The sequence below is a fragment of the Acomys russatus genome, chromosome 13, assembly GCF_903995435.1.
Source record: "Acomys russatus chromosome 13, mAcoRus1.1, whole genome shotgun sequence".
Taxonomy (NCBI): Eukaryota; Metazoa; Chordata; class Mammalia; order Rodentia; family Muridae; genus Acomys; species Acomys russatus.
In genome coordinates, this window is record NC_067149.1 from 60,593,082 (window position 1) to 60,613,482 (window position 20,401).

The window sequence follows — 20,401 nt, forward strand, 5'->3', positions numbered from 1 at the left end:
ATTTGTTAGCCTGTGACTACAAAGTGGGGGAGGAGATCCCCCTCGGTTATGGACCTAGGGGAGGAGAATAGGGTGTGGGTGGGAGGCACGGAGGAATGGGAGGATACAAGTGATGGGATAACAATTGAGTTGTAATCTGAATAAATTAAAAAAAAAAAAAAGAAAGCACACCTTAGAAGGTATATGTTAATTAGAAAACTTCCCTGAGACACTGTTACAGAAGTCCCCAGCGCCATCCCCACACGCCTGGCCCCCACCCCCTGCTATGAGAAGGAGAAGATGGCTCCAAGGTCACGGTAACCCCACAGAAACCTCCAAATACCTCAAATGTGCATGGTGTAAGTCTAGGTACTCCTTCCTGTTCCTAATCCAATCTCTGCTCTCTGCTCTTTTGTAGGGCTGATGCTGTGATCCCCTTTTGTTAGCTACTGGTTCATTCGGAAGGCAAAAGAGTGGAAAACTCCCAATTGTGCCTTTCAGAATGTCTTCAAAAAGCAGTTGGATGCCTAGCAGTTATTTCTGTTAGACTCCATTATTAATTTTAATCTGCTATTTGGTAGGACTGGAGAGCTAGCAGGTGTCTATGACTGTTGAAACAAATGGGTTGTATACCTTGCTGTATTTTAGGTATCTCCCTCCCTCCCTCCCTCCCTCCCTCTCCTCTCTGTATGCACGTGTGGTTTTAAGAAATGCACAATTAAGAAGATGTACTAGCCATTCTCCAAGGTGGACCAGCTTCCGCACCCCCGGGAAATAAACCCAGGGTAGAGAGGAGAGCTTTAGAAATGGGACTCCCCCATGGCTATATGATCATGGTAACTCATATGTTTTCTGAGCTCATTTTCTTCTTATATATGTTGGGGCTACAGATATCTGCCCCCAAAGGCTTGTGGAGATTTAGTGAAATAATATCTTTGTGGAATGCATACAGCAAGGCCCGCATATAACTGACACTTAATAAATGTTAATTTCTTTCCTTTCTCCTTTCAGTAACCTGATTTAAATGCTTCATTTGAGATTCATAGCTCGCCTACCTGAGTTAATTTTTAAAACACATTAATTTTCATGATACCTGAAGGAAATAATACCTAACAACTGTATTCTAACTTTGACTTTTTTTTTTGTCATTTTTTCATAGTTACCTAATAGAAACTCCAATTATTATTTTCTTTAATTTACTGACAAGGAAACAAAGGCGCAGGAGAGCTGATCTGTTTGCTTAAAGTCAAATAAAGGAGAAAGGATAAATATTTGTGGAGTGAACGGATAAACTGAAATTGCCCTCAGATCCTCGCACAGCTCAACCCCACTCTACAGCTCCTGCACTTCGACTTCAATTTGCATTTCCAGTTCTTGGGAATTGTGGATCCAAATCAAGTCGGGTTGCTGTTTCCAGAAAGGGACACGGTGTCTTTCAGAATTGTTAGAGAAATCATGAGGCATTGTTCCCCTGAACAGGCAGGGAGAAGGGCCTGGACTGTATTTGACATAGCAGGCTCTCTTGCAAGGGTGAGTTCATTCTTTTGAAGAGCGTTGGGAGGGAAACCCATCAAGATAGTGTGTTCTCTTGATGATTTCAATGAATTATCATGGAAATGAGTTTCAGAAGAGAGCTAATGCTGTGTGATAATAGCCTGATAATGCCATTAGCTATGAACTGTAATTGTAATAGCATTAGTCAAATGAATATATCTGATATTAATTTGAGTGTCAAATATTTCTGTAAGGTTCTTCTTGTTAATTAAACATCAGCCTGGGCATTATTAATTCACCATCTATCCTGGCCTTGCACACAGTAGGCACCCAATATGTATTTGTAGACTGAATGAATAAATCAATCCTTTAGTGGAGTTCCTAAAAATAATAAAACACTAAATTTAAGTACTTTTGTGAGTAGAACAAGATTTAATTTGTGAAGATTTATCTATATTATTTTTAATTATGTGTCTATGTATCTGTATGTGCACATGAGTGCAGAGCTGTCAGACACCTGAAGGCTGGAGCTATAGTCAGTTATGAGCAATCTGACCATAACGTCGGGACTGAACCTTGGTCCTCTGCAAGAGCAGTGCATGCTCTCAGCTACTGAGCATCTTCCTTTATGCTTCCAATTGCTGAGTTTTTCTTTGTCTTTCTTTCTTTCTTTTTTTGCCCAGTAGTTGCTTGCTTGTGAAGTCTTTCCTTTATTTGCAACTCAAGCCAACTGATAGTATAGTTTACACATTTTAAATTTTTGAAAAAAGTCTTTCTCTTCTTTCAAATATTTAGAAGAAAAAAAATGTTTCCTCCACATTAATTGGAGTGTGGAGTGTCTGCCTTTTCAGCCCGTGTCTGCCATTGGCGGCTTATTGCATGCTTCAGAAAGAAAGTGGGCTGGTGCTCAAAGGGCTGCTGCACACCCGCTTGAATGTGTGCTTGTCTTCTCCGTTCTTTCCAGAGCCTTCTCCCCAGGAGGAAGTCCAGCTCTCTGAATTGGCCCCTGACCAATTCTCCACCAGAGCTTCAGCTCCACCAAATCCCTCTTTTCTCCTGCAACATTTTTCTTTTCTCCCTACACGAGGTGTGCTCATCAGTCACAGACACTCAGATATAGAATAAAAGGCGCTTGAGTCTCCACCCGAGATTCCCTGATTAACAAAGGCTTCTCAGTTGAGTTTCACAACAGCGAGTCTTCCTATTTAGGGTATGTCTTTACCATTGCATGGGTCACATTTTGTATATTTATGGCCCTGGTAGTATATTGGGGATATACACTAAACAATTTATAACTTTGTATCAGAAACTGAAACTTAACTAGACACACAGTCTATTGAGTTGCTAAAATCTGACAACTTCACCCACATCCTCTTGCAGCTGTCACTCATCTGTTAAAACTTCCCAGTCCTAAGTTTTTCAAGGGAGATTCTTTATTTCATTGCTTACATGGATATTCTGCAGCCCACAGCAATCTAGTTCTCACTCCCATCTCACCATGGAGATGGCTCCTCTAGATGAGAGGAGAGACCTAGTTTAGCACCTAAAAGTCAAGAGCCCCCTTTTAGCCTCTTTGTTTTTGCAGCAGCACTTGACTCCATGATGCATTTGAAATAACCTCTTAGGTTTAGTGAAAAAATACGCACATATAAATACATGTACAGATTCAGTACATACCTATCTATATAATCCATACATGTACATACACATACTTAGGTATGCATGGATATAGATATATACACCACGTACAATATATTCTATACACACATATATGAACACACACATATTTATGTAAGACATGCTCCTCCCAACACTAACGTACTGGGGAGGGCTGTCTTTCCTCAGCTTTCTTCAGCAGGCTTGAATACTTCAGATTTAAGCTCTAAGCCTTGGAATTTTTTTTACCCTCATTTTTAATGTTCACACTTGGTAATTTCATTCAGTCTTGTGGCTTCAAATGTCATTTTTGTGCCAAATATTTTGTGTTTCTATACCTAGTCAAAGTCTTTCCTTTTTAAGCTTTGAGTGTTTCTATCTAGATGACATTCCAGTATGCCAAACTTAATGTGTTAAGTGTTACAGCGTAGTTTTATTCCAAGTCTTTCCCATTTAGTAAGCAGCCTTTTCCTTTCCACTGAGTTCTTAGGCAGCTGGTGTTTCTGTAATTCCACCACCTCCCTCCTACACCTACTGATTCTCAAACCCCTCCTAGAGCAGTGTTGGTTCCATTTCTGAAGCAGAGCTGTGTCCCCTGCCTATTTCCCTGCTTCATTAATACCTTCATTTGCCAGCATTATTTGTGTCATCCTACTTCTGAATGTGTCTACTCTCCCCTCTTTCAAATCATACTACAGGCATAGAAGCCTTTAAATATAATAGATGGTGTTATTCGCCCAGCACCTTATGATTTACAACATTTAAACTTTAATACTCCCCTGTCACTCAAAGATCTCATATTTTTGACCCTTGTATAAGTCCACAGGGTGTGCCAGTCTTTGTTGCTGCACATTTTTGGCTTGCCAGAATCTTATGGGCTCCTTTTATGTAACTAACAATTCTATACTCCTAGGCCCTTTCATAGGAACTCTTTACCAGGAATAATTACCATCCAGAAAACCATATGGGCGTCTAGTCTTGGCTTCGTTACCATTTCCAGGTACTTGTCATGGGCAGACACCTGTTTCTCTGACTTTACCTTGCTTTGTATAGGTGTCGTTTAAAAGTCCACGAAACCAAGGAAACTCCTGTGCACTGTTTCATGTCACCGTATTCAGAAATGGGTCTGAGACTGACGTAGAGTGTGATAACTGAGCTTTTGCATCATGGATGCTTTCTTCCCTAAGTAATTATTGAAGTACTACAGCAAACCATATCACGCATACCTCACTGACCCGGAAGACATTGGAACCTCATTCAAATTACAGCAACCTTGATGACAGAGTCATTCTTTCTGTTTGCATGTGCCATATGTGTACCCTCTTAAGTCATGTTATTTTTCTCCTAAAGTTCACACATACGTCTTGGAAAGAAAGTTATAAATCCATTGTAGCAGAACAGCCCAAGAAAATAAAACAAAACAAAACAAAACAAAGAATAGTGAAGGCTATGGAGATGGCTCAGTGGGTAAGGACTAGAGCAAGTGTGAGAACTTGAGTTTAAATCCTAAGAACACACTTAAAATTTAGGCATAGTAGTGCTAGCCTGCATCCCCAGTGTACCTATGGGACAATGGGATGTAGAGAGAGAACTGCAGGAAACTAGCATTGCAAACAGAGCAGTGAACAACAGAGAATCTGACACACACACACACACACACACACACACACACACACACACACACACACGCACTCATGCCCTCACTAGGCTACAACATTTAGAAAATAGGAAATTATATGTCCTTTCCCACATTTTGTGAGTCAATAGCAGTGGTTACTGCCTGCCTGTAGTCTACTGAGTAATTTGGGCACTTCTTTGATACTCTTATGAGCTTAAGTACTCCTGGGTAGCATGATGGGTTTTTGTGGGATCAAAAGTTGAGGATGTAGAACAAACTGCATCTAGGATTCATAGCATTGACACATCAGGAGGATCCTGTAGAGCTGTAGAGGGCCACAGGCCCTGACTACAGTGGCTTCTGGGTAGCCCACATATGTAATTAAAAGTCCAGTTATACATCTAGATTGGAATAAACACATTTCCGGGAGAAAAAAACATGGACCCACAAAATTCAGTTGAATGCTTCACCACACAGAAAAAGTATTTTCTCCTTTCAGGTTCCCTGTACCTGCAAATCCCTGTTTCAAGGGTGACTCCGTGATTCCTGCTGACATGGCTGTCAGTGCTTTCAACTCCTGAAGATATTTAAATGAGAACTTAAGAGGATCTCATTTTTAATTTAAAATGGTCTTGATTTGAATTAAACAGCTAAATTCTTTGTACTTTTCCTTGAAACTGGAGGAGGTGAGACCAAGGGGACAGGGAGACTCCAAGCCTGACCCCTCTTCATTCTGCGTGATCTCCCCTCTTTTTTCAGGCATTTCCCGTCACCTGTAACTCTATAACTGAGATGTCATTTCTTCCTGAATTTCTATTTTGTTATTTTTGTCAAAGGGTAAGTTTGGAGTCATGTGTCTGAGGAAATTGATCTCACTCCTAATGGGATGGGGTTGACACAGGCGGTTTGACTGACTTACATTAGCATCACTGCTTTTAGAGGAGCCATTCCTGACGTGATTAGTGTAGGAGGACGGGTTTAGTCTCCTGTCGTCTCCTTTAAAATACTCTGAGAGAGTGATCCCAGAAGGATCAGATCTCTCACTTGTACTGAAAATGTCACTCTCACAGTTATCTCGCTGCACAGTTGAGTTTTGAGAAATCCTTTGAATTTACTGCATTCACACCATTTCTCCATCAGTGTGCTAAAAATGCCTAATGTAGCTTGGAGCCCATGAGACTGTGATAGCTGATCTACACCCCGATACACACACACACACACACACACACACACACACACACACACACACACGACACGGCATCTTGAAAGTTGAAAATGCCGTACACGCTGAGTGTAACTCAGAGAGGGTGTCAGCTATCCAGCACCCATCACCAGGTAGATTCTATTCTGGTCAATGGTGTCCCAGAAAGTCATCTGAGCACATGACTGACTTGGTATACCTAACTCTCAGGAGAATGCACTCTTATAATGTGTGACAGTTTTATGTCTGAAACTAAACCCCCGGCATTGGAATTTTGAAATGCTTCATTTAATTTTATCCTCTAATCATCTCTGAAGAAAAGGAAAAGCCTTGCCACATTTTTAATTAAGAGAAAACAGCCTTAGAAGGATAATGACTTACCCAAAGTGATGTTTGTGGTCAAAGGCCCATTCTCTTTGGGGGACACTAATTAGTCACTGTAAGCCCACTTAGGATCACAAGAACAGATCACTTAAATGAAAGTCATTCCCTTTCTTGAGCTATAGTCTGATGGGTAAGGGGGTTGTCACAAACAGAGAGAACCCAGTCCCAGGAAAGCATGACAATGACGCCTGTGATGCCATTTAGGGAGGGAGGAGAAAGTGGATAGAATGAGAGTAATTAGGTGAACTGGGAACTGACTCGACCCACAAGGGGAGGATTGAATTGGTTGTCATTATCTTGCCACGAGGTCTGTGGGAATCATCCATAAGGCTCTATTTTCAGGTCTGTCCAATTCAACAATTGTATCAATTACCTGGGAGAAGCTGAGGGGTTTGTTTAGTAAACCTGCACATAACAGAAGAAAGATCAGCAATTCACTGGGTGACAGAATCAAGTTCCAAAAATGTCTATTTTTCAGCATGATGGGTTGACACATATTAAGAAGAAGGATACCATTCTATATTTAATTAGGAAAAATAAATCCAATGAGTGGAGCTTAATGTAGAGCAACTGCCAAAACAAGGAAAAGGAGATTTGGGTTTTAATTGACCACAAGCACTACTGAATAACTCAACACAATCTCTTTGTGTGGTGGTGGACATTGAGAGACAGACAGACAGAGAAGACTTATAAACATCCGTATGTGCCTATTTTGAGTATTGAGCTTGAATTTGGAGATTGTACTTTGAAGATATTGACAAATGGGTGTTTAATAGATGCAGAATGACAGGGAAAGAGCAGAAACTACGTAAATGATAAGAAAAAGATTTGGCTTTTCTATAACATAGAAGGGAATTGCTCCTGCAGTTTTTACTGAGCAATAGTTGTGGGTATTAATTACCAATTCTCAGAACAAAATGATGGATTATTTGTTGTGATGATGATGGGTGCAGAACACAAAGGGAGATGCTCTCCATTCAGATTGAGGTGGTCTAACCCTGCAGCTTATAACACATCATTTCTATGAATATTCATCAACATACATGGGAAGAAGTCAGGCTTATTCTGTGAGATGTACTTATCAATGGGAGGCAATTCGAGCCCCAATCCCAAGCAGAGATGTTGTCTGTGTATGAGGGACCTCAGCTTCTGGTTTTGGTACAAGGTTAGACTGCTAACCCTAACGTGATGTGAGGCATCATCCAATTCTAGGGTTCTAGTTTCCTGGGATACGATTGGATGCTACACAGTTTTATTATGCACAGAAAGCAAGAGCCTTGAAAAGAAGAAAGTGAATTAGCTAATTTCCAGTTTTAAATGGTAGTAATGTCGATATGTGTTTAGAGAGGGTCTGACCTTAGAGCCCAATTTGGTGTCTTTGGTAACCTATCATTTAAGGTTATCAAAACTTTGCCTGTTACATAAACTATGTTTCTACATCTTCTAGTCTATCTAGAATAGGATCGATATTATCTTGTGTGCACACTAGCAGACAGAGGTTACACGGTAGAAATAAAGATGTCATTATAACGCCCTTATGCTTGGGGACTTCTCCATTTCTTAGTATGTTAAGTGATTTAGGCATGCTGAGAGAACCAGGCCTCTTTCAGACACAAGCTGCGATGCCTGGAGCACTTCTTTTTCTACTTTAATTATAACACTTAAAAAAACAAATATGGGGCGGGGGGGGGGTTGTACATCCAGCTGCCCTGAGTTGCCTGCTGTCCCCGGAGCTCCATTGTCTGGCCACCACTGCGACAGCCATCACCAGGCTCTCTGCACCAGAAACATCCAGGTTTTATATCCTCCCCAAACCCAGCTCACCATGACTCCTGGCACATGCCCAGTTGCCCCGAGCTGCCTGCTGTCCCCCAGCTCGATTGTTTAGCCCCTTCTTCACCAGCTCTCACCAGGCCTGCTGCCCCAGGAGCATCCAGCCCAAGGCTGCCCACAGGAAGCCTGCTGTACCGGGAACACTGAGGTATAACCGGATGGCTAAAGGCCAGCATTAGAACACAATCAACAGGGGCTGCTTAAGATGGAGGCACCCAGGGTGCATGGTTTCTGGGTCGTAGGACTTCAGTGATTGCAGAGCGAGCTAGAGGCTGTGCTGTGGACTACAAAATCGCCAGTGCCCGTGTTTCCCAGGTGAGAGGAGAGCCCACAGGTGCTGGGAATGAGTGGTTCCAGCCTCTGACCACCAAGCTATTTCCACCACGCCAGGTTCTGGGGATGCTGGGTTCCAGCCTCTGCTTACCTGACTCCCAGAGTCCAGGGAAATGGTTGCAGTCTCTGGTCCACAGAGTTCAGAGACCACCGAGCAAGTGAGCGGCAGGGATGCTGATCCCGGGTGTTCCCCAGGTGAGAGGAGGGCTACTGGGTTCCCGAGGAAACCTGCTGGCCCTCAGGATCATACAAGCCTCACACCCTCACTCCAACACCCTGCCTGTGGGTCTAACTGGGACACAGCCACCGAAAGAGACAAATAGGCTGTTCCTTGAGGAGGGTTGCTCTAGGAACATCTAGCCTCCTGCCTAGGGTTCTTCCCATACTCTCAAGACATAGAGCAGGGACCAGGAACAACCAGCCAATGCCAGAGACAACCAGATGGCTGAAGGCAGTGTAAGAACACAATCAACAAAAGCCAGGGCAATGTGCACCTCCAGAACCCAGTTATCCTACTTCAAGAAGCTCTAGATACCCTAATACAACTGAAACACAAGAAAATGACCTTACATCCATGCTTAGGAATATGATAGAGGTCTTTAAAGAGAAAATGAATAAATCATTTTAACAATACAAAAAAAAAAAAAAAAAAAAAAAAAAAAAAAAAAACCAATCAAACAAATAGAAACCTTTAAAGAGGAAATGAACAAACCACTTAAAAACAGGAAAGTACAAACTAACAGATGAAGGAAATGAACAAAATGGTTCATGATCTGAAAATGGAAATAGAAACAATAAAGCAAATATAAACTGAGGAAATCCTGGAGATGGAAAACTTAGGAAAGAAAACAGGAAAAATAGAGGCAAGCATAACCAACAGAATACAAGAGAAGGAGGAATCTCAAATGTAAGAGACACAATAGAAGAAATTGATACATCTGTCAATGAAAATGTTAAATCTAAAAAATTCCTGACACAAAACATTCAAGAGATCAAGGACACTAAGAAAAATTTGAAACCTAAGAATAAAAGGAATAGAAAAAAAGTTTCCCAGCTCCAAGGATCAGAAAATTATTTTCAATAAAATCATAAAAGAAAAATTTCCTAACCTAAAGAAAGAGATACCTATATACATACAAGAAAGAGGCCTACAAAGCACCAAATAGATTAGACCAGAAAAGAAAATCCTCCTGCCACACAATAATCGAAACACTAAATGTACAGAGCAAATATTAAAATATTGAAAGCTGCAACGGAAAAAGGTCAAGTAACATATAAAAGAAAACCTATTAGAACCACCCTGACTTCTCAATAGAGACTAAATGCCAGAAAGTCCTGGACATATGTCAAGCAGACCCCAAGATATGCAGATATCATCCCAGACTACCATACCCAGCAAAATTTTCAATCACTGTTAATGGAGAAAACAAGATAGTTCATGACAAATCCAATTTAAACAATATCTACACACAAACTGAATACCACAGAAGATACTCTAACTGAAGAAAGTAAACTACACCCCCAAAACATAGGAAATAAAAATTCCACTGCAGCAAAACCAAAAGAAAAGAAATACACAAACACACTATAACCAGCAACATCAAAATAACACGAGCTGACAATCATTGGTCATTAACATCTCTCAACATCAACAGATTTAATTCCCCTAATAAAAATACACAGGCTAACAGAGTGGATGCGAAAACAGGATCCATCATTCTGGTACACTTAAAAAACACACGTCAGCAACAAAGGCAGACATTACCTCAAAGTAATAAGCTGGAAAAAGGTTTTCCAAGCAAACAAACCCATGAAGCAAGCTGGAAGAGCCATTAGAATATCTAATAAAATAGGCTTTCAACAAAAATTAATCAAAAGTTATGAGGGGGTACATTTTATACTCATCAAAGGGAAAACCACCAAGATGACATCTCAATTCTGAAGATCTATACCCCAAATTCAAGGGCACCCACATTTGTAAAAGAAACATTACCAAAGCTTAAAATGCACATTGAACCCCACATATTTATAATGGGAGATTTCAAACCTTACTCCCATCTGTAGACATGTCACAGATATAGAAACTAAGCAGAAAAATAATGACACTAACAGATGCCATCAGTCAAATGGATCTAACAGACATTTACAGAACATTTCACCCAAATACAAAAGAATATGCCTTCTTTTCAGCACCTACTGAACCTTCTCCAAAACTGACCATATAGTTGGTCACAAAGAAAACCTCAAAAGACACAAATTTTAAACAATTTCTTGTATCTTATCATACCAACATGGATAGAAGCTGGTCTTCAACAACAACAGAAACAACAGAAAGCCTACAAACTCATGGAAATTAAACAACTCTCTATTCAATGATCACTGGATCAGTGAAGAAACAAAGAAAGATATTATCTTTTTAGAATTCAATTAAAATGAAGGCACAACATACCCAAACTTATGGGACAAAATGAAAGCTGTGCTAAAGAAAAATGACATCATTAAGTGCCTTCATAATGAAATTAGAGAGATCTCATACTAACAATTTAGGATCACACATGAAAGTCCTAGAACAGAAGAAGCAAGCACACCCAAGAGGAATAGCCATTAGCAAATAATCAAACTCAGGGCTGAAATCAATAAGTTAGAAACAAAGAGAATAATACAAAAAGATCAGCATAATCAAGAGCTGTTTTTCTGAGAAAGTCAACAAGATAGAAAAACCCCTATCCAAACAAACCAAAAGGCAGAGAGACGGTATCCAAATTAACAAAATCAGAAGTGAAAATGGGTACATAACAACAGACACTGAGGAAATCTAAAGAATCATTAAGTTTTATTTCAAAAGCCTGTATTCCACAAAATTGGAAAAATCTAAACAAAGTGGATGATTTTTCTAGATAGATGCTACCTACCAAAGTTAAATCAAGATCAGGTAAACTATATAACAGTCCTATAACCTCTAAGGAAATAGCATTAGTCATCAAAAGTCTCCCAACCAAAAAAGACCCAGGACCAGATGGTTTTAGTGTATAATTCTACCACACTTTCAAAGAAGAGCTAATACCAATACTTCTCAACTTATTTCACAAAACAAACACAGAAGGAACATTGCCAAATTCATTCTATGAGGCCACAGTCATCCTTCTACCTAAACCACACAAAGACTCAACAAAGATAATTTCAGACCAATTTCCCGTATGAATATTGATGCAAAAATATTAAGTAAAATACTCGCAAACCAACTCCAAGAATACATAAAAAAAACCCATCCACCATGATCAAGTAGGCTTCATCCCAGGGATGGATGCAGGAATGGTTCAACTAATGAAAATACACCAGTGGAATCATCCATATAAACAAACTGAAAACAAAACAAAAACCAAAACCAACAGACCACATGATCATCTTATTATGAAAAAAGCCTTTGACAAAACCCACCACCCCTTCATGTTAAAAGTAGTGGAGAGATCAAGAATAGAGGACATATACCTAAATACATTAAGTCAATATACAGCAAGCCAATAGTCAACATCAAACTAAATGGAGAGGAACTCAAAGCAATTCCACTAAAATCAGGGACAAGACAAGACAGCCCACTCTTTCTTGTCTATTTTGTACTTAAAGTTCTAGCTAGAGCAGTAAGAAAACTAAACGAGATCAAGGGGATACAAATTAAAAAAGAAGAAGACAAAAGTATCACTATTCACATATAATATAAAATAATATATTAGTGACCCTAAAAATTCAACTGGGGAACTAATACAGCTAATACACACCTTCAGCACACTGGCTGGATACAAAATTAACTAAAGAAAAAAAAAATAAGTAGAATTCCTAATACAAATGATAAACAGGTTAAGAAAGACATTAGGAAAACAACACCCTTCACAATAACCACAAAAATCTTAAGTGAAAGACTTGTATGACTGGAACTCCAAATCTTTGAAGAAAGATTTGAAATTGAAAAATATATAAGAAGATGGAAAGATTTCCCATGCTCGTGCTTCAGTAGAATTAACATAGCAAAAATGGCCATCTTACCAAAAGCAATTTACATGTTCAATGTAATTCCCAACAAAATTCCAACACAATTCTTTATAGACCTTGAGAAAACAATTCTCAACTTCATATAGAAAAATAAAAAACCTAGCATAGCTAAAATAATCCTCTACAATAAATGAACTTCTGGAGGTAGTGTTATCCCTGATTTCAAGCTGTACTACAGAGCAATAGTAATAAAAACTTCATGATATTGGCTTAAAAACAGGCAGCTTGATCAATGGAATTGAATCAAAGACCCAGAAATAAATCCACACACCTATGAACACTTGAGTTTTGACAAAGAAGCCAAATTCTGCAATGGAAAAAGAAAGCATCTTCAGCAAATGGCTCTAGTCTAACTGGATGTCTACATGTGGAAAAATGCGAATAGATGTACATCTATCTCTCTGCACAAAACTCAAGCCCACGTGGATTAAAGACCTCAACATAAAACCAGTTACACCAAATCTAATAGAACAAAGTGAGTAATAGCAGTAAATGCATTTGTACAGGAGCGGGGCACCAGAGTTCATGTCAGAGGCAGTCTCCACTCTCCCCACAACTGTGGAGAATGAGCTGTGTATTGTGCTAGGTCTGAACAGGATGTGGAGAAAGGTTGCTGGTAGAAGTGCAAACGTGTACAAGCACTGGAAATCAATGTGTCATTTTCTCGGAAAATTGAGAATGATTCTACCTCAAGACGCAGTCTTACTACACCTGGGCATATACCTGAAAGATGCTCCACCATACAACAAGGACATTTGATCCACTATGTTCATAGAAACTTTATTTGTAATAACCAGAAACTGGAAACAACCTAGATATCCATCAACTGAAGAAAGAATAAAGAGAATGTGATATATATATACACACAACAGAATATTATTCAGATTTTAAAAACAAGGGCATCATGAAATTTGTAGGAAAATGGATAGAACTAGAAAATATCATCCTGAATGAGCTAACCCAGATCCAGAGACACACAGGGTGTGTCCTCATCTACAAGCGGATAGTAGCCATAAAGTACAAGATAACCAGGCCACAATCCACAGACCAAAAGATGCCATGTAACAAGGATAGTCCAATGGAAGATGCTTGAACATCACTCAGAACGGGTGATAAAACAGACATCTGAAGTCAATGGAGGGAGGGAACTAGGAGGGAGAGCCTGTCTTCTGAGAGGCTTTATCCAGCAGTTGATGGGAACAGACGCAGAGGCCCACGGTGAAGCAATAGGCAGAGCTCAGGGAGTTGTGGAAGGAAGAGTGTTGGGGAGGATTGAGGGAGCTGGAGGGATCAAGGACACCACAAGAAGGCCTCCAGAGTAAACTAACCTGGATCAATGGCTCATAGAGATGGAACCACCAACCAAAGAGCATGCACAAAGAGCTAGACTCTCTGCACTTATGTAGCAGAGAAGCAGCTTGTTCCTCATGTGGGTCCCTAACAATCAGAGCAAGAGTGCTCTCTGACTCTGTTGCCTGCCTTTGGATCCCTTTCGCATAGCTGGGCTGCCTTGCCTGGCCTCGGTGCAAGAGGGTGTGCCTAGTCCTGCTTAGACTTGATGTGCCAGGGGCAGATCGTACATCATGTGGGGGTGGGAGTGGGTGGGGGTGGGTGGGGTGGGGTGGGTGGGTGGGTGGGGCTCCCCTTCTCTGAGAATAAGGGAATGGGGAGTCCAGGAAGGTTACGAGGGTGGGTCTGGGAGGAGAGGAGGGAAGGATCTGTGATCAGGCTGTAAAATGAATTAAAAAACACCTTAAAAACTGAATATGGTGTAACAAATAGACAAACAAACAAAATAACCCCCCCCCCAAATTATGGTATGGCCTACACAAAAGTTTTTTTTTTAAAAGTCAATGAAAATAAAAAGTTCTACTATACAGATTATCAGTGAGATTTTTGTGCAGGAAAGTAGGAGTTAGATGAGCAAAAAGGGAGTCCACGGAGTGGGAGTGGGAGAAGGTATTTGGCAGCTATACATCTGACAGAGGATTGATATTGAGATTATGAAAAGAATTAAAAAAATAAACTAAACAAGAAGACAAATAATTCAACAAAAAAATATGCCCCAATGAGATGAACAGACAGTTCTCAAAAGATGAGCTACAAATGACTGAGAAGCGTATGTGAAGAAACATTTAACCTCACTAGCCACTGGAGAAGTACACATCTAAACAATGCTGAGATTCCATCTGTTACCCTAGTCAGAACGCCAGTGACTGAGAAACCAAAAACATACACTGTTAGTGTAAGGATGTGGGTATCTTAATCACTGTTTTATTGCTGTGAAGAGACACTATGACCAAATCAACTCTTTTTTTTTTTTTGGTTTTTCGAGACAGGGTTTCTCTGTGTAGCCTTGGCTGTCCTAAACTAGCTTTGTAGACCAGGCTGGCCTCGAACTCACAGCGATTTGCCTGCCTCTGTCTCCCGAGTGCTGGGATTAAAGGTGTGCACCACCGTGCCCAGCTTAAAGCAACTCTTATTAAAAAAACAAAACAAAACATTTCACTGGGGTCTTGATTAAAGTTTCATAGGTTTAGTGTGTTATCACCATGGTGGGGAGCATAGTGGCACACATGGTACTGAAACAGTAGCTGAGAGCTACAGTCTAATCTGAAGGCAGGGGAGGGTTTGGCTAGGAGGAGGGAGGGAGGAAGGAGAGAGAGAGAGAGAGAGAGAGAGAGAGAGAGAGAGAGAGAGAGAGAGAGAGAGAGAGAGAGAGAGAGACAGAGACAGAGACAGAGACAGAGACACAGAGAGAGACAGAAAGAGAGACAGAGAGACAGTGACAGAGACAAAGAGAGACAGAGAGAGAGACAGAGACACAGACACAGAGAGACACAGACACAGAGACAGACAGACAGAGACAGAGACAGACAGAGGCAGAGACAGAGAAGGGGGGCTGGTGTGGGATTGCAAGGCCACACTTCTTTTTTAAATTTAAATTTATTTTTAAAGATTGATTGATTCACTTTACATCCCAATTGTAGCCCCCTCCCTCACCTCCTCCTAGTCCCACCCTCTGTCCCTCTTCTTCCTTATGCTTCTCCCCTAGTCCTCAGAGAGGGAGAGCCCTTCTCCCCTACCAACTGAGCTCAGCCTATCTAGTCTTATCAGGACTGCCTGCATCCTCTTCCTCTTTGGCCTGGTAAGGGCACCCCGCCAGAGGGAAGTGATCAAAGAGCAGGCAACAGAGTCCATGGCATAGACAACCCCTGCTCTCTTTGCTAGGAGACCCATATGGAGACTTAGATGCATATTGGCTATATCTGAACAGGGGGTTTAGATCCTCTCCATGTGTCGTCCTTGTTTGATGTATCAGTCTCTGCAGGCTCCCCTAGGCCCAGATTTGTTGGTTCTGTTAGTCTTCTGGTGGCACTCCCTGTCCCCTCTGGGTCTTTCTGTTCCTTCACTCTTCCATAAGACTCCTTGAGCTCGGCCCAAAGTTTGGCTATGAGACTCAGCTTCTGCTTCAATGCCTTGTTGGGTGGAGTCTTTCAGAAGACATCGATGGTAGGCTCCCATCCTGTTCTCTCTCTCCAACTGCTTCCAGTGTCTATAGTATTTGTCCTTCTGAATGAGAATTGAGCACCCTCCCTAGGGGCCTCCTTGGTATTTAGCTTCTTTAAATCTAGTATCAGGTTATAAGTGAATATATACCATGTGTGTCCTTCTTGGTCTGGGTTACTTCACTCAGGATGATCTTTTCCAGCTCCATCCATTTGCCTGCAAGTTTCATGATTTCTTTGTTTTTTAATAGCTGAATGGTATTCCATTGTGCAAATGTACCAGAGGTTCTTTACCCATTCTTCGGGTTGAGGCACATCTAGGTTGTTTCCAGTTTTTGGCTACTATGAATAACGCAGGAGGCTGAGATATGCGTCTCCTGGCAAAAGGCAACAATAGTGTGGCTGCATCTGAGCCGTCTTCAGCTCAATGGAGTTCTGTTTTTGTGATGCTGCTCCATGGCTCAGTTTTGCTGGCTTGGGGAGTCAGTTTTTCTTACTGCCTTTCTACACCCACCTTCTGTTCACTGAGCCCCTTCTTAGTAGTAGTAATTAAGTGAACTTGGGTTCAGTGATAGCTGGAATCTCCAAAGTCATGGCTAGTGTATAAAATGCAGGACTTTTGAGAAGAACTCAGGAAGTTTGATCTAATGCTGGGTAAGATGCTTAAGGCAGTAAAGGGTTTCAATTACTATAAGACACCAGCTGGTAATAATATTTGACTTTGCATATATATCAGCTTGTAGCATATATCACATTCTACTTGATTATAGAAACTCTTTGTACATTTATTTATATATTTATTTATTCTGTGTGTCTGTCTTAGCGCTTTCATTGTGTCTGTTCTGATCTCACTTTCCACTGAGTGTGACAACAAGGATGGAATCCAGAGATGGCAGAAGGCCCTGCACCCACTGGGCCATCTCACCAGCCTTGTGGAAATCATTTAAAGACAACTTATCAGAATTATTTTCATTAAGTGACATAAAACAAGGAAACATGTTTATCACCTGAAATATTTTAGATGCTGGACATACTTTATCACAGGGAAACTGATGATCAGAAAAAAAAAACACTAAGTTCTGGAGTTACTGGTGCCAGTTTGGATTGGAGTTCTCTGAGAATCACAATGTTGCACAACATTCTGTGTGACACGGGAGTCACAGTAGGTGTCCCATGTCAGATTCTTAGAGGGTGCTCTTGTCACCCAATCAACTAAATTTGGTAGATTTTACCAAACCTATATTTATTGTTCTTGATGCACTTCCCTGAATTACTAGGAATTTTCTAGAAGTTGGGGAGTGTTTATTTTGCTGGTCCTTACCATAATGCCTTATACAGTGCCTGGAACACAGTGGGTTCTTTATAAGTATTTTTTGAATGGAGACTTTTTATTGAATTTGTCATTGAGAGGTTATTTTCTATATACTCTGAAAGCAGGTAATTTGAATCTTTTTGTTTAAGAGAACACAAATAATCCTTTTAAAACATTATTTTAAGTATACAACCAAAAACATTTTTTGAAAGTAGAGAAGAATAAGTAAATGATATTTTACTAAAAGTAAGAAAATTCCAATTAAAATAAAAGGTACAGTGACATTTTAAAATGATATTTTAAGATTGGTGGACTTAAAAATAGTCAAAGGCATTTCACTGTGGCCACGAGTCATGACGTCCATGTTGTCTGTCCTTCCCACTCACAGGCCAACTGAAGACTAGAGGATTTTAACATTTGTATCTGGATGTTTCATATTTCTTATTTGTTTTTGTCCAAAATTTCTACTGGGAAATATTTCTAGATCATTTGTTAGCAACCTCATGATTTGTCCTCAATCGTATAGACATTTGGGGCCAATGAGAGCTAAGTGGGTCATGAGGTGTCCTATAGTCCTACACAATCCTACATGTATGCAGCTGCTAAACTCTTAACTGCATTGTCTGTGATAGCTACAGTCGTTATTGGCTATAGCCTCATTATGAGACCTTCTGTGAATATGATGACCAGTTAGATTTAAAATGCTTTCAAGAAGACAGTTGACACAGTCTCAAGGAAAGCAACGTTCTGTAATTACCTCCTCCTATCAAAAGGAAAACAATTCCCGGAAATTAATGAATACAGCAAGAGTCTTCTTCCTATCTTAATTCTATCTTAATTGCAAAAGTGGATCAATTAAAAATAAAAAGGCTATGCTTGCAAAGGGCCTCTCTCACAGTTTTGTCTCCCAGCTTTGTAGTCATCAGTTCAATGTATATAAACATACGATGAGTGAATTCTTACCTTCTGAGATGAGATAAACCAACTCTACCAGCAGTGCCCCCGCGAAGCAGGCAGATCCATGGAACAGTGACAAAAAATTCATGGAGGTCCCTCTAAAGGTGCTCGGAATGACTCTCTGTGTGACCATGGAGACTAGGAGAACAAGAAAAGGTCAGAACTCAGGACTTCACCTAAGTCACTTTCATCATCCATGTTCAATGAATGCTGATCATGCATCAAATTGACCAAAGAGCAACATTTACTGGTTGGACTTTTTTTTTTTAAGGTTTATGCACAGGTAGGTTATGATGTAATTTACAGATAACACCAAGGAATAAAATATGGAAACCCCAGCCCCATACAGTTACCAGGAGGAATCAATTGCTTGGAAGTTGAATGTTGTGCTGGCATCACCAAATTTATGCCACATTTGAATATTTCTGACGCACTAGTATCAAGGTGCAAGCTGTTCTGGATATTACCTCTTTCATGACATCTCTGCCTATGATTTCATGGCCTATGGAAAACTTGGATTTATCATAGAAAATTTGCACAGAGGTTCTGGGTTTAAAGAAGAATGCTCTAAAAATATTAATTTATTGGCCCTATGATCATATGGGAGTTGATTAATTAACATCTTCCTCTTTGAAATGGGAATATTATCATTACTCATGTACAGGAGGTGTAGTGACATGACACCTGGCATATTACTTATTAAGTGATGAGTTTAGTGCTGGTTTGCATGTACTAAATAAATCTAGCTATTTTATTTATTCTTTTAATATTTTTATTAATTCTGTGGGAATTTAATATAATGTATTTTGATCATACTCACCCTCAACTTCTCCCCATAGCTCAGGTACATCTCACTTACTTACCTACCCATTCCCCCAACGTCTATACAGTTATATCTTCTTTTCTGTTTTTAGTAATGCATGGACTCCAGCTTGTGCAATCCATGTACTTCTACATGTGACACCGTCTCCTGGAGCATGGGTGATCCACCGAGAACCACAACTTTAAAGAGAACAGAGTCTCCGTCCCCCAGAAGCCATCCTCTGGTGGTGGGAGGTCTGAGACCCACGAATTCCTTCCCAGTCCATGCTAGGATGCTGATGCACTTGACCTTGTCAGTCTTGTGCAGGCACTCACAGGTGCGGTGCATTCATGAGCTCAGCATCCTGTCCTGTCTAGAACACACTTCCCCTTCTTGCCCCTCCCCCCCCAACTTTTGGCTTTTACAATCTTTCCATCTCCTCTTGAGCAATGGCACCTTGGGAAGGGTGTGATATAGATGCCCCGTTTGTGGCAGAGCACTCGCTGATTATTGGTGTGGTTAGCACTTTGACCAGTTGTGAGTTTTTGTGTTGAGGCTAGCTGTCTTCGACAGTGTTTATCCAACTGTGCAGTGCACTGTACAGAACCCTTTATATACATTGCCCACATCCTAGTTCGCCTGGATTATCAACTTAACCAAGGCTCACGTCATCTTAGAGGAGGAGCCTCAACTGAGGAAGTGCCTAACCTAGACTGTCCAGTGGGCCCCACTTGATTACTAGTTGATAGAGGAGGGCTTCACACACTGTAGGTAGGACCATCCCTAGACAGGGGATTCTGGGTTGCAGAAGAGAGCTGGCAGGCATTGCCCTTTCAGGGTCTTGCCTTGAGTTACTGCTCTGACTCCCATCATGATGGACTGTAAGCCAAAAAATATCTTTTCCTCTCTCAATTTGGTTTTGGTCACAATGTTTTTTTTTTTTTTTTTTTTTTTTTTTTTATCACAACAACAGAAAGGAAACTAGAATGCCTCATTTAAGGAGAGGTGTTCAGAAAGAGGGTTTGGCTATCTGAAATGGGCATCTCTTTTTTCCTGAGTCATGATGGTGGTAATAGGCTGAGGAAAAGCCAATAGAAAAAAATTTGAAAAATTAGCTAGAAGTAATATTTTCTGAAATTAGAAATGGACTAAGGTAAGTATATAGGGTTATGGTTATGTCATACTAGTATAGCTGTATTAAATTATTCATGTGAAAACATTTGAAATTTACTACACAATGCTATCAGAGAGTTGCTTTAGAAGTACACAACAGGAA

General features: G+C 40.5%; 1 protein-coding gene across 1 annotated transcript in view; it reads right to left on the reverse strand.

The window, feature by feature from the left end:
• Positions 1–20,401, reverse strand: part of Slc15a5 (solute carrier family 15 member 5) — a 94,976-nt gene that overhangs the window by 20,173 nt on the left and 54,402 nt on the right. The window contains exon 7 of the mRNA XM_051154627.1: positions 18,330–18,461. Coding sequence (XP_051010584.1) covers positions 18,330–18,461 — 132 coding nt within the window. The remainder of the gene's footprint in view (positions 1–18,329; positions 18,462–20,401) is intronic.